Genomic DNA, 14,965 nt, shown 5'->3' on the forward strand with positions numbered 1-14,965 from the left:
TTTGCTCGCTCGACTTCCACAGATTGGACCACATGGGCTCGAGACTCCTGATGTTGTTGCCTTGCATCTACTCAACGCCCTTTTGGCGGTTGATGGGTGTGGGACTCTCGGTGCTCCAGGTTAGTCACTAGCTCTTTTTTCCGAGCTGACTGGTCTCTTCAACATTGATGTACTTAGTAGCTTATCTGAGCAGATGATCAAAGTCTCTTGGAGGTTCCTGATAAGCGAGCGAAAAAAATCATTATCAATAAGTCCTTGGGAGATGACACTTACCAAAATTTTCTAGGTGGCTGATGGGACGTCCATGACTACTTGATTAAATCTCTTAAAATATGTTTGTAACGCTTCCTAAGGCCCTTTTTTGATTGCGAACAAGTTCATGCATGTTCGTCTTTTGGTAGCGGCGACTGATAGAAAAGTACTGTAGAAAAGCTGCTTGGAAATCTTTGAAGTTACAGATCGATCTGATAGACAAGCGCTTGAACCACCTATGTGTCGATCCAGAGAGTGTGGTGAGGAACACTCAGCACTTGACTCCATCGGTGTATTGGTGGAGCTTGACTATGTTATCGAATTTCAATAGATGATCCTCGGGGTCAGTTGACCCTGTGTACTTTCGGATCATTAAAGGTTTGAAGTGAGGTGACAATTGATCGTCAAGGATCTCTTAAGAGAATTGTCTGTTGCTCCGCTCGGGAGAGTCATTGAGTCGAGTTGCTTTGCCCTTTTTCATGTCCCAGACGAGCGCATTCTCGGAAGATGATCCTTGTGTCCACTACAAGAAAAAAAGCCTAACAACAACGTTTTTTCACCATTGTCGTAGCCTCTTTCGGACTGTTGTTAAAGGCCGTGTTATTAAAAGGGGTGCCCAAAGACAACAGTTTTTAACCGTTGTCTTTGAAAGCAAAGACAACAGTTTTACAACGGTGAAAAACCGTTGTCTTTTCCTTCAAAGACAATAGTTTTTCACCATTGTCTTTGAGCGTCTACCTTTAATAACAGGGTCTTCAACAACAGTTTTAAACTATCTACGACAACGGTGAAAAATCGTTGTCTTTTTTAGATAAAAAATAAAAAAAATTAATACATAATTTTCCAATATTATAAATCATTCAAAATACTAAATTTCAAAATAAAATTTAATATACAATTTTCTAACATTCAAAAATAATATCTATAACATTCTGAAGAAATTTCATAAGCAACCAACAAAATTTCATAAGCAACCAACAAAATGATAACACTATTAAAACAAAGGTAGAACAATATAACATGAGATTTTCTAATATGTTTTGACTGTTGAACTTTTGCTCCTAATCTGTTTCAAGGATCGCAGCGTTGCTACAGTGCTCTTCATGTATAAGCTCTACATATATTTAATCTCCTCCAACTCCGGAACCCTCCCACCTGATTGTGCCGGCTTTGGCACTCCATTTTGTCTGTCGCATTCTGCTGAAATTGACAGGTTGTTGCTGGGGAAGAGGTGGTCGAGCATAGCCACACACTCCTTCACGAGTTTGTATAGGAGATCAGTTGTAAAGAATGGCTGCTGCAGCACCTTTTCGATGAAGGGCTGCCTGATAAGTGCTCCTGTTCTCTTGTCATACTTCTTCCCTATTTTCACTAGACCTGAATTCATCACAACAAGAATAATAAACCATCTAAATGAGTGCACAAATTAAAAAAAAAAAAGAACCAGAAGAAAGGACAGAACAGTTAATCAATAACACTCAGATAATTGTAAACTATAATTAGGCTCTGATCATGACTATGCTAACATGAGTTTCTTTGTTAACAAATTGAGAAATAATGGTTTGGAGAAATTAACAAACAAGACATGTAATATCTAAAACAAATGGGAGAGTTTGATACCTAAATAAAATCAACCTTGTTCAGTCAATGTAAAATCAGTTAAACTGCATTGGTAGTAGGCAAATAACATAAAATTTTCTGTTGTGGAAGTTATAATGAGAGTGGATTGATTGTTTCACCAATGAAAAAAGAAATATTACTGTGTGATTTGAAGAAGAAATCCAAACATCTATTCCGCTGAATGCTAATTTATCATAACCTAGCAAAACAAATTTACCAAGCTACTCCAACGCCCTTCTTAATCAATCTGATCAATTAGTAAAGATGATTGTAGAATAAAACCCATAAATTGCCTCTGAAGCGAAAGTGCTAAGTTTATACTGGACTGAATGTAATTCATACACCATATGGATTGTTTGCAATGAAAATTACAAGCTCTAAAAAAAAACAAAGGTTTGGAACATAAAGGGATATCAATCCATCACAACTTAGATTGTTTGGAGGATCCACATAAGTGTATTAATTTACATGTTAGAATACTGAAAATAAGCTACAGTGAAATCTTTAATGTGTACCATGGACTACATAAGAATAGATCAAGAAAAAGTTGAATTCTTACGGAAACCTACCCGTGTAGTTAATTACGTGATCTTCTCCTTAGCCTTTACTTTCCTTTGAACATTCTTCCTTGATAGTGATCTTCAAAATTATATTAATTGTCAAGATGCATGCTATAAAACTGTTCAAACAATCACTTAGATAAAGCACAAACAATCACTTTGTTTGTGCTTCAAGATCCTACAAAGATTGAATTGCACATGGCAAAGATGTCGTCAGCCTGCAAACTTCTCGCGTAAATCAATTTCCAAACATGAAATACTAGTAGCGATATTGAACTATTTTTCTAGTTGTCAGTCTTTCTTGCAAAGGATGCAGTTTAATTTTCATTGACAGATAACATGTTGCATAAATACTTGACTAGCTGTAATATGAGTATGAAATACTCGGGGATTAACTGTTGGAGTTATCTTTCAAATGTTGAATTAATGGAGAAGGACCTAACCTATCATAGTTTTCAAATAAAACATCTCAATAACCTAGGAAATGATGGGATAAAATGATTATCACGACAATTTATATTAAACAAAAAGAGATTCCTACTTACATTGCAGGATAAGCCTATGAGTTTTTTGAATTAGATGATGATGCAGATTGACTGCCTTTTGTTTCCTTGACATTCTCTTTCATATCAGGACAATCTTCATTTTTTGGGTTCAAGGTACTTGAATCCATCTTCTGGACCTCCTCTTTTGTGTATATAAAAATCTGACGGACCATAGCACAAAATTTCCTGCAGAAAATTATACAACACCAGTTGTCAACATATCCACTTTATACATAGAAAATGGAAGATATATATACATAAGAGAAGAACATTAGGAATGTAGAAGCATGCTTACTGCCAAGGGTCATCTCCAACAAGCATCATATCATCCTCATTATCAGTAAATACAATCATCCAATTTTTATTTGGAGCCATCAATTCTCCTTTGAATTCAAATAGCTGATCTAACTCCTTGATCAATTGGTCATAACCGTCAAACCTTGTCAAGTCAACAGATCTTCCAAGTGCAACACCCTGCTTATGAACCTGATATCAAAATGGAAACAGAATCATCTTCTCCAATAAAAAAGAGGTACATTCTATATCATGACATTCTTGATCTACTAAGGGACTGAATGGAGATGGACACTACACATTAAGTCAAATCTGAAAATGTGATTTAAAATCATTGGATCTTGCATATACATCAAAATTCAAAAAGAAAAGGAATTAGAAAGATATTAATCAGTCAGAAGCGAAGAACTAAATGGATGTTACTGCAAAAGGGAGAAATCATTTGATTTTAATGGAAGTTATCAGTTCTAGCATATGCAGCATAAAGACTGTTGAAGAGTCACAGAGAAGTGGAGGGGATCGTCTTCGCCGTCGGCGGAGGAGGCGTCAGGGTGCTTCTCAGTGAGGGCGCGGTGGGGGAGTTGCGGCTGGCGGTTGAGAAGGCGGCATATGTTTTTTGGCCGGACGGATCTGTAATAAATGATCACACAACCAAACTCAACATCCCAAACAATGTATACAATCAAGTCCACACAAATCTAGCACTAACAACAACTTACCCTCGAGCCATATCTGATATCTCTCTCGGAGGGCTCGGGAGGTTATTGTGGCGGTGAGCTGGGACAGAGGAATAGGGCAATGCCAACACTAGAGTAAAGATCGGTTAGAGCAAACCTGGTTCGATCGTCGAAGCTGCGATGTGTAGAGAGGCGCCGCAGGAGGTTAGATCTAGGGTTCAAACCCCTCTTAACCGGAGATCCACCAATGCAGGGCCGGTGACTCTAGGAGAAGAGAAATCTCCGGATGGACTCCAGTGATCAGTGGAGAAGAGCCTTAGCCGGCGGTGGACGCTTGGTGCTAGCGCGATCGATTTCCTCGTGGCTCCGGCGTCGGGGAAGAGTTAGGGCTCGGCGACGGCAGCTATGGCGTTGATCGGAGCAAGGCACGACTCAATGAGGCTTCAGCCGGCGTTGAGTAACTCTTGGCTGGTGGTTATGTATGCGGGGAGAAGAAGTATCGCGGCGTCGATAGGCGGCGAGGATCAACGTCGAGTTGGGAAGGAGGGGAAAGGGGAATCGGCAGTGGTGACTAGCCTCACGCAAACAAAAAAACTCTTTGTTCGTGAGTTTTTTTTCGTGAAGTTAAAAAAAACTATTATTTTTTTGGGATTCAACAACATTCAATAGACAACAGTTTAATAAAACTGTTGTATATTATCATGTAAGCAACGCTAAAAGACAACAGTTTTTTAAAACTGTTGTCTTTGACATACATTAGACAACAGTTTTTTAAAAATCGTTGTCTTTTACATACATTAGACAACAGTTTTTAATAAAACCGTTGTTAAATGGCAAAAAGACAACAGTTTCTCGAAAAACTGTTGTCTATTAGGTGTGGTTAAATATAAAATTTCTTGTAGTGGTCCTTTCAGCTCGACCATGCTCTCCCGAGGGCGTGCGAAATAACGCCTTGTGGTATGGGATCAACGCATTCGGTACTTGTTGGTGGTTTGGTTTGCAGTCAACAGGGTCTTCTGCTCGGGCTCTTTGGTCAGCTCGCTGACCTGTCACCAATATAGCTAGGTCATTGGGCGCTCGACAGTCGGTTACCATCTCATGTTGTTGATGCACCATCTTTGCAGCTTGGACATTAATTAGTATCTCTAACTCTTTTTTAGTTAATGTTACTGTGGCGAGTCGTCCAACATCTTCCATCTTCACATCTCGGATGCAGGTGTAGTTCCCATATACGACGCTAAATGTGATCCTGTCCGAAAGCTGAGAAGATGGTTGACTGGGTACGCAGCTTTGTAGTTGACTGGAAGAAGACTCTGTTGTGGCTCTAGTGTTGACCAGAAGAAGACTCCGCGGTGGCTTTGGTGTTGACGGAAGAAGACTCCGCAGTGGTCAGTGTTGACGGGAAGAAGACTCCGTGATGGCTCTGGTGTTGACTGGAGGAAAAATTCGCACTGTCCTGCAATATCAAGAGCGTTAGTCTGGGCTAGGGAAGGGTTCTCGGCGTTGGCCCACCGATGCTCAAGTCAGTGATCCGTGTACGAGGAGAAGAATAGTAAGTAGACTGTAGCAATGAGCATGCTCAACTATGAAATATCACATACCTCCGTCTGTGAATGGAGATCCCCTTTTATAGTGGCGCTATAACGTCTGTACACGTATCTCAAAGTATATGTATATTTTTCAAAGCGTCTTAAGAAAAGAAAAGTCAAAAAGTGTCTTCAGCTGACATATTTACTTAAGCAAGTACGTAAATATCTGATATGACAGGCTAGCAGCTTCTAAAGTACAAACTTTCAAAAGAGTACAATAAGATGTATAGGTGAATCCCGTTGTAGGCCGACTGCAAGTCACCAGCTCAATCGTACTGAATGGAGCTATCGGCCTATTCTTCACTCAACCGTGCTATTATCGAAGGGGTGCATTGCGTTCGATTAGACCCGAGGTCATATTGGTCAGGACGGGGGATCAGATAGCTTAGTGTCTTCTGACACATTTACTTAAGCAAGTACGTAAATATCTGATATGTTTGGTTAGAAACTTCTAAAGTACTATTTATTTGCTTATATTCTCTATTATTGATGACACAAACTTTCAAAAGAGTAGGATAAGATGTATAGGTGGATCCCGTTGTAGGTCGATTGCGAGTCATTCGGTCGGGATGTCACCAACTCAGCCATACTTAATGGAGGTATCAACCTATTCTTCACTCGACCGTGCTATTGTCGAAGGGGTGTATTGCGTCCGATCAAATCGGAGGTCCGATTGGCTAGGATGATGGATCGGATAGCTTAGTGTTAGACTCTTAACCTTGACTGCAAGTGCTGAGGACGATTGCTCGGACGGTCCGGTCAGCCTTTTAAGTCCGCCCTGCCATGTAATCCGCTCGGGCAACCGATAATATTACGGATACTTTTGACCTCTTATTAACTTTGACGGCTATATCAACCGATCTATATTATCTTGACCCACTTTCAGAGGGACACATTTTATCATCGTATCATATATTTTATTAAATTCACCAAAGATCTCTTTTAAATATTAAATTACATACTTCTAATAAAATTAGTTTTAAATAGTTAATAGAAAAGAAAGTTTCCTCTTATTGTAATTTAAAATCATTCTGTCCTTTAATTAGCAGAATTGTTATTTAAAATTGATCAAATAAGATGACATCAGTTAGCTTAATAACTAAGTTAATGGTGATAACAAATTTTGAACACCTTAAAAATATATCCATCAAAAATATATTTCATTACTTTCCAAAATAATTACATAATTCTTCAACAGACAGATATCTCCAAATTGACCACAAATATCAAAGAAAATTTAATCTAGCAGTTTATAACAATCAAATAACAGACACCTTTTCTTAATTTGCATTTTTTTCCTTTCTTTTTTTTTTGAAATGTTTAATCAAACTAATCAGATTAATTAATGTCTTAAAAGAAAGTAAAGAAGCGAGGAGGGGGAGAGGTGGCCGCCGCCGGCAGATGAGAGCTCACCGTTTCCTCTTCCTTAGCCAATTCCGCTTCCGGCATCGCCTCCTGGTTGAGGTCAATTAACAAGCCCATCGCCGTCGAGCACTCAGTCAGCGAGGACGATGGCCCAGCCATCGGCCTGTTCTCGGCTGCGGCTTGCCGTCTCTTCCTCTCGTAGTGAGCCCTCATGTGCCCGCCTAGCGCTGGCCCCGTCGCGAACGACTTGGAGCAAAAAGAGCAAGCGTGAGGCTTGTTTTCGGCGGGGAACTTATGATGGCTGGCTTTGTGGCCCCCCAAGGCCTGGTAGGAAGAGAACACCTTACCGCACTGGGAACATACGACATAACTCGCCTGGTTGCGCTGTGTCGGAGCCGGAGATACAGACGGAAACGGCTGTCGGATAGGCGGCTGCGGCGGAAGTGGCTTGTCCTGCTGCGACAGCGACAGAGGCGATGGGTGGCGACGCTGTGTTCGCCTGCCCTTAGGCACCTTGGAGACGAACGGCAGAGAATGGTAACCGCGGGTCGCCATTGCTCTGTTTCTTGTTGTGGAAGGGGAGAAGAGACGGTAGATTTTGGTTGCGTTATATTTATAGGGAGAAGAGGAGAATCAGAAAGGGAGTGGGATTCGTTGTAGTAATAGGAACTACAAACGAATTAAGCAACTGGACGATGTTTTTGTTAACGAATCAATCAAATCAAATCAAATAATTCATTATTTTTTTCCTTAACAGCGCTCGACTCGAATTACTCCGTGTATATCTATCTTCTTTTCTTCGTCACGTATATTCAAATTTATTTTAGAAAATAATTTTATAAATGTACCAAATTTTGATTACAGTTTATGAGGCGAAATTAGAAAGGTGCGCTAGTTATAGTTTGCATTATTTTAATCTTATCCAAATTACTAGTATGGTGACGGTAATCTTTATATTACTAATAATGATCTAATTAAAATAATTGGGACAAAGTTAATATTAAATATATAGTAATATATTAAAAAATTCCCTTATGGTGATTTGTCCATTTTCGTTATTTTAGATAGGCCCTTATTTGATTGCGAACAAGTTCACGTTCGTCTTTTGGTGGCGACGACTGCTAACAAAGTATTGTAGAGAAGCCGCTCGGAAATCTTTGAAGCTGCAAATCAATCTGATAGGCAAGCGCTTGAACCACCTCTACGTCGATCCAGAGAGTGTGGTGAGGAACACTCGATACTTGACTTCATCGGTGTATTGGTGGAACTTGGCTATGTTATCGAATTTCAGTAGATGATCCTCGGGGTCAGTTGACCCTATGTACTTTCGGATTGTTAAAGGTTTGAAGTGAGGTGGCAATTGATCATCGAGGATCTCTTGGGAGAATTATCTGTTGCTCCGCTCGGGAGAGTCATTGAGTCGGGTTGTTTTGCCCTTTTGCGTGTTCCGGACGAGTGCATTCTCAGAGATGATCCTTGTGTCCTTTCAGCTCGGCCATGCTCTCCCGAGGGCGTGCGAAATAACAGCCTGTGGTATGGGATCAACGCATTCAGTACTTGTTGGTGGTTTGGTTTGCGGTCAATAGGGTCTTTTGCTCGAGTTCTTTGGTTAGCTCGCTGACCTGTCACCAATACAACTAGGTCATTGGACGCTCGGCAGTCGGCTGCCATCTCATGTTGCTGTTGCACCATCTTTGCTGCTTGGACATTAATTAGTATCTTTAACTCTTTGAGTTAATGTAACTGTGGTGAGTTGTCCAACATCTTTCATCTTCACGTCTCGGATGCAGGTGTAGTTCCGATATACGACGCTAAATATGATCCTGTCTGAAAGCTGAGAAGATGGTTGGCTGGGCACACGGCTCTGTTGTTGACTGGAAGAAGACTCCGCTGTGGCTCTAGTGTTGACTGGAAGAAGACTCCGCGGTGGCTTTGGTGTTGACTGGAGGAAGACTTCGCGTTGTCCTGCAAGATCAGAAGCGTTAGTGTCGGGCTAGGGAAGGATTCCCGGCGTTGGCCCACCGATGCTCTAGTCAGTGATTCGTGTACGAGGAGAAGAATAGTAAGTAAACGGTAGCAATGAGCATGTTCAACTATGAAATATCACATACCCCCGCTTGTGAATGGAGATCCCCTTTTATAGTGACACTATAGCGTTTGTGCACGTATCTCAAAGTATATGTATATTTTCCAAAGCGTCTTAGGAAAAGACAAGTCAAAAAGTGTCTTCTGACACATTTACTTAAACAAATACGTAAATATCTAATATGACTAGCTAGAAGCTTCTAAAGTACTATTTGTTTGCTAAACATTCTCTGTTATCGATGATACAAATATTCAAAAGAGTACGATAAGATGTGTAGGTGGATCCCGCTGTAGGTCGACTGCGAGTCGTTCGGTCGGGATTGTTGGTGCAACCTTAGGTCAAGGTTGACCTGGTTGACCTGACTCGAGTTGACCTGACTCGAGTTGTATTTTGATGTTTGACGAGAATATAAAAGTTCTATTCTGATGTTTGACGAGAGTAGAAAAGTTGTATTATGATGTTTGACAGAATACAAACTTGGGAGATTGTGGGTGCAATCTTTGGTCAAGGTTGACCTGGTTGACCCGAGGTGAGTCGACTTGATTCGGTAAATCCTGGTGAGTGAAGCCAGGTGAAAGTCCTGGTGAGTGAAGCCAGGCAGGTGAAAGTCCTGGTGAGTGAAGCCAGGCAAGGGAAAGTCCTGGTGAGTGAAGCCAGGCAGTTGGAAATCCTGGTGAGTGAAGCCAGGTGAAAGTCTTGGTGAGTGAAGCCAGGCAAGGGAAAGTCCTGGTGAGTGAAGCCAGGCAGTTGGAAAGTTCTGGTGAGTGAAGCCAGGCAAGGGAAATCCAGATAGGTCAATGTTGACCAGACATTTGGTGAAAAGTCCAAGCAGGGAGCTTGGCACGAGAAAAGTCCAAGTAAGGAGACTTGGCACGGAAAAGTCCAAGCAGGGAGCTTGGCACGAGAAAAGTCCAAGCAGGGAGCTTGGCAAGGGAAAAGTCCAAGTATGGAGACTTGGCACGGAAATGTCCAAGTATGGAAACTTGGCATGGGAAGTCGGAGAGGGCTTGGGAGCTCGTTCTCTGAACTGTGGTCAGAGAGGGCTCGGTAGCTCGTTCTCTGGACCGGATGGAGTCGGAGAGGGCTCGGTAGCTCGTTCTCCGGACTAGGTCAGAGAGGGCTCGGTAGCTCGTTCTCAGGACCAGGTAGGGTTTAGGGCTGGGAGCTCTAAACCTGGATCGGTCTGGTGACCGATCCAGTGATACGCTGGTTGACTGATCGGTCTGGTGACCGATGATCGGTTTGGTGACCGATCAGTAATCATACAGAAGCGAAGAAGATCGGGAGAAGAAAGAGGGGGATCGGTCTGTGGACCGATCCACCTGAGTCCTGATCGGTCCACAGACCGATCAGAGAGTTGGGCAACTCTCTGTGAAGCGTGCTGATCGGTCTGGGGACCGATCAGAATAGGTCCTGATCGGTCCCAAGACCGATCAGAGAAGGTCTGGACCGATCAGGCTCCACCCTGATCGGTCCAGCTCTAGCGATTGAGTCACAACGGCTAGATTTCTGCTGTGTCTTCTCCCCTCTTCGCAGGTTCGCAGGTTCAGGGATATAAAGGGGTCGAGTGCCTCTACAAAAAAAAAAAAGGGTGACTGCCTCTCTTTTCTTTCTGATCTTACTGCAATCAGAGCTTCGCTGAGCCCTCATTTTCCTGAAGCTTCGTGGAAGCTTCCTTCGGCTGGTTCCTGCTGTTGTAGGTGTTTCGTGAAGTTGTTGCTTCATCCAGTCGACGAGAAGGCAAGCTGTGTTTTTACATTCTTACTGCCTTTGTATTGTGCTGTATCTTTGTACTCCTATCTTGCTGTTGCAAGAAATTTGTAGCGAGGTTTCTCCACCAAGAAGGAGTTTATATTAGCCGGTTTTCCGAGGTCTCATCCACCGACGGATTGATAGGCTTCGTCCACCTTACGGACACGCCGAGGAGTAGGAGTATCATCTCCGAACCTCGTTACATCATCGTGTTTGAGGTTTGATCTTCTCCACTTTCGTTTCTACTCTTTATTTCCGCTACGCTAACCTAAATTGTAGGAAGAAACGATAATGTGAGGTCGGCTATTCACACCCCCCCTCTCTAGCCGCTATCCGAAGGTCCTAACCTAAATTGTTGTCTAGAAAATGCATGAGAACTTAACTTAAGATGACCTAAACTCATATCTCACATCAAAATTGACTTGGATGTATTTGATACACCTTAGATGTGTGTGAGATATTAGGATTATGAGTTAGGATCAAAGTGCATAGCTCTTGTACCTAGATGAGCCTAGTTCGTAATTGAGGATCATAGGGAAAGCTTGTGTACAAGTCATGTACATTTAGCCCTAAGATTGTGGTCCTAAATTGAATGGTTTAAAATCATTTCAAAATTGATTTGAAAAACCTTGAGTAGGAGTTTCACCTTACGGACACGCCGAGGAGTAGGAGTTTCATCTCCGAACCTCGTTACATCGACGAGTTTGAGGTTTGCTATTCTCCGTTGTCGTTTCTATTGTTTATTTCCGCTGCGCTAACCCTAATCGTAGGAAGAAACGCGAAGATTTTGGGGCGACTATTCACACTCCCCCTCTCTAGCCGCGTCCATCGATCCTAACAATTATGAGGGCATTCTCAAAGGCAGCTTTAAGAATTGTGGCAACTGTAATAAAAGAAGTATTTTTAGTTAGTTAGAAAATAAGAATCAAGGAAAGGAGCAGGATGGTACCAACAGATAGTTGAAGAGGAGTTGGAAGACGGTTTAGCCTAAACATGTTAAGCGGCCCCTTCTTGAGCAAAGAAGTGTTGTTGAGCTTCATATTTTAAAGTTACTCAGAAACACAGAAGTAGCCGCCTCATATCAGGTGATTGTCTCTTACAGGAGAAGTAGGTAAATCTCGTTGCAAACGGCTCAGCTAAAACATGAGAATAAGAGGTCGAATGAAGAAAAATTGAGATTTCCACCCCTTATGAGAAGTAGGAAGGTTCTAGAGCAGACCATGACCCACTCGAGAGAAGAGAAATACCCCATCTTCCTAGGATAAAAGAAACAGTGGAACAAATGAGCACTCAGAGATAAGCAATATAAATAGAACAAAATAACTATGTCAGTCAAGATGCGAAAGGATTTAGGCCCTAACTAGGACAAGGGACTGTAGTATTACAATATTCAGAGAAAAAAAGATGAACGAGGTAGCGTAGTCCTCTTATCAAGTGACTGCGGAAGAAGGTGGCACATCCTGGTGGTGAACGGTCAAGACGATCATTACCATTAGGAAATATCAAGACGTGATTATCCAAAATCTCGTAGGTGGTTCTTAAGCGATCTAAGAAGGCATTACTAAAACTAGACTCTATAGATCAGTACCAGGAAATGGACGAGGAGGAAGATCATGTCGCCATCACAAAGATCGACACCAAAATGATGAAGAACTAAAAGTAGACTGGAGAACGTTCAAACAACGGAAAAAGATAAAAACTTTCTCTGGTATGAAAATGCAAGAAACTTGAAGCGGAAGCAAAGAAGAAAGTTGAAGGAAATAAGGGCAGGGTTGCATAAAATGATAAGGGCTTCTCCACCATATTTATACCCATTAGCATTTAATCGGAACTTTTAGATCATGATCATAATAGGAGTAGGGGAATACTATTGGTCGTTGGATCGAGCTCGTATTACGAGAATGAAATAATCATTATGCTAAAGATAGGCGGTTCTTCTTCGTTAAAGGTCACATCACATTAATTTGATATAACCTTGGAGATAAAAGTATTCTTTAGGATTGGAAGTGATGGCTGACAAGGCATGCCCAACTTTAAGAGGTATGTTAATAATTTAAGCGAGGATCTCATTAAAGATAAGCTAAATATTTTCTTATCCATGTGTACAACGGACCAAACTAAAACTTGGTTGCATGATGCTGCAATCCAGTGAGTCGGACTTACACCTCCTTCGCCTAGACCTAAAAGGGGGATTAGTGATGCAAGGGTATTTCCTAGATACCATGTGGCCAAGAGGGTCAATAATCAAGCTATAGGATGGCATGCCGGGTCAACACGAGATGACTCTCAACTACTCCCGACTCCCAATTATGTCCAGCGCCCGACACTCCATTATTTCCGACTCTCAGCTACTCCCGATTACTTCTGACTCTCAGCTACTCCCGACTCCCAGCTACGCCCGATACCTGACTTCCGATTACTTCCGACTCTCAGCTACTCCCGACTCCAGGCTATGTCCGGTGCTCGAATCCCGGATACTTAGAGCAACAAAGTGTTATGTTATTCATGGGAGATAATGAATAGCACAACTGTTACTACAAGAAAGCTGTAAAACGCAGCTATTAACTTTGACATAAATGGGTCGTAATGGACATTTATTTCGGGGAAGGTGGCAACGATAGCTAGAAATAAGGGGGCATGGGGAGTACATGATGGAGAGGTCCTATCCTATAAAAGGTATTCAACTCTCATGAGTAAAGGTGAAGGAACACATACTTTCAAAACTCTAATTTCTAACAATTACTTTCTTCTTCATAAAAAGTTTACTTGAGCGTCAGACTAACTACACTAGGGATTTCCCCGGCCATCATTCTAACTTATTTTGTTGTGAGTCTTCTTCTTCACAGAGTGGAAGCCGTGCCAACCTCCTGGTCAACAAGAATAGCAACGTATTACCGGCGAGTCAACCGTCTCCATTCTCAGACAGATATCATGTGCTTTAAAGTTTTCTAGAAAGTGGACAACCACATTTGCTTTTCATAAGAGATCATTGCTGAACACAGTTACGGATTTATAGCAAGTAAACATGTTCTATAGTATATTGTCGATGCTACAGACATCGGATATAGATTGGTCATATTAAGAATGTTCATTTTTCTCAGAACAGATATCCATATACTTAACTTGACATGACATTCACAAATGTAGAATTGTTAGCTATAATTACCAGAGAAAAAAAAAAGAATTTTAACTAGAATATAGCGATTATTAGTTGTATCGGGTTGGTTGTTGCAATTGGGCATTTGAAGAACTTTAACAAGAATTAACTTCAGTTATGACCATTTAAATGTGTTTTGCTTGTTTATATACAAAGACATGATATTTTGTTTATTGGTATAATTTTTCGAAAGTTTTTCACTAATCTATCTTAATAATTAATAGCTTCAAATGTGATTTCTAAGTTGTCAAAAAAATATTGTTTAGAATCTTTTTGTAGACTCCAAATGTTTGTTTAATTGTCTAAAGGTTGTCTTTTGTTACTGTAAACTCTTGAGCGCGTCTGGTGGTTGTGATTTTATAGTGTTCACATGGCTTAATTGTAAGCTAGCTAGCATATGTGGCATTAAAGATCCATATAGAGATGACAATTCAGATCGGAGCCGGATTAACAGGTTTAGATTGGCATGTTAATACGTTGGAATATTAAAATCTGAATCTGACATGATTAATATTTTAGATCAAATTATTCGATTTAATTTTGATCTGTTTATCTGTATTTAACTTAATTCGACCTGAAATAACTCACAATCTGAATTCAACCCTAACACAATCCGACCTGAAATGACTCATTTATAAAAACATGTTCATCTTAATTTAAATTCAACCCGAAACCGACCCAAAAATATCTGTTTTATTAAAATATGCTTATTTTAACTTGAATTCAATCCAACCCGAATTCGATCTAAAAATATTTATAAATAAATTCATATATTGTAATCGGATTATTTCAAATTTATCTGATCCATTAATTAATCATGTCAATCAAATCGATCCAAATTTAATCAGAATCTAATAAGATCTTATCTTAATATCATTTTTTCATATTTGATTTAGACCATGTTGGATAAGAAATACCATCCCTAATCCATATATGCATGCAACTCATGGAGTCGTCTGAAAATACAAGTGACTCTTGTCCGTTGAAAATTTAAAACATCGATCTATTTGACCAATTGACCTCCTTAAAGTAAGCTCATTAAACATAAAGATAAACTATATTGCAACA

At 40.8% G+C, this 14,965-nt stretch overlaps 1 protein-coding gene and 1 long non-coding RNA gene across 4 annotated transcripts; both read right to left on the reverse strand.

Moving 5' to 3' along the window:
• Window positions 1-1,615: 1,615 nt before the first annotated feature.
• LOC122035964 lies at window positions 1,616-3,413 on the reverse strand. 3 transcript variants are annotated; one of them, XR_006127290.1, is made up of 4 exons: window positions 3,273-3,413; window positions 2,978-3,163; window positions 2,442-2,650; window positions 1,616-1,629 (listed from the first exon to the last, which is right to left on the reverse strand). It is a non-coding gene; the product is annotated as an uncharacterized LOC122035964 (long non-coding RNA). The 3 variants fall into 3 exon arrangements; XR_006127289.1 differs by lacking the exon at window positions 1,616-1,629 and having other exon boundaries at window positions 2,262-2,650; XR_006127288.1 differs by lacking the exon at window positions 1,616-1,629 and having other exon boundaries at window positions 2,265-2,610; window positions 3,273-3,406.
• Window positions 3,414-6,887: 3,474 nt separating this feature from the next.
• On the reverse strand, window positions 6,888-7,457 carry LOC122035950 (zinc finger protein ZAT10-like). Its single transcript, XM_042595109.1, has one exon. It carries the CDS (start codon window positions 7,455-7,457, stop codon window positions 6,888-6,890), a length of 570 nt encoding a protein of 189 aa, XP_042451043.1.
• Window positions 7,458-14,965: the final 7,508 nt, after the last annotated feature.

Source organism: Zingiber officinale, unplaced genomic scaffold (assembly GCF_018446385.1).
Source record: "Zingiber officinale cultivar Zhangliang unplaced genomic scaffold, Zo_v1.1 ctg127, whole genome shotgun sequence".
NCBI classification, from domain to species: domain Eukaryota; kingdom Viridiplantae; phylum Streptophyta; class Magnoliopsida; order Zingiberales; family Zingiberaceae; genus Zingiber; species Zingiber officinale.

What these genes read in the sequence shown, in the direction of transcription:
- LOC122035950 (XM_042595109.1), bottom strand. Translation starts at nt 7,457, where the DNA reads ATGGCGACCCGCGGTTACCATTCTCTGCCGTTCGTCTCCAAGGTGCCT.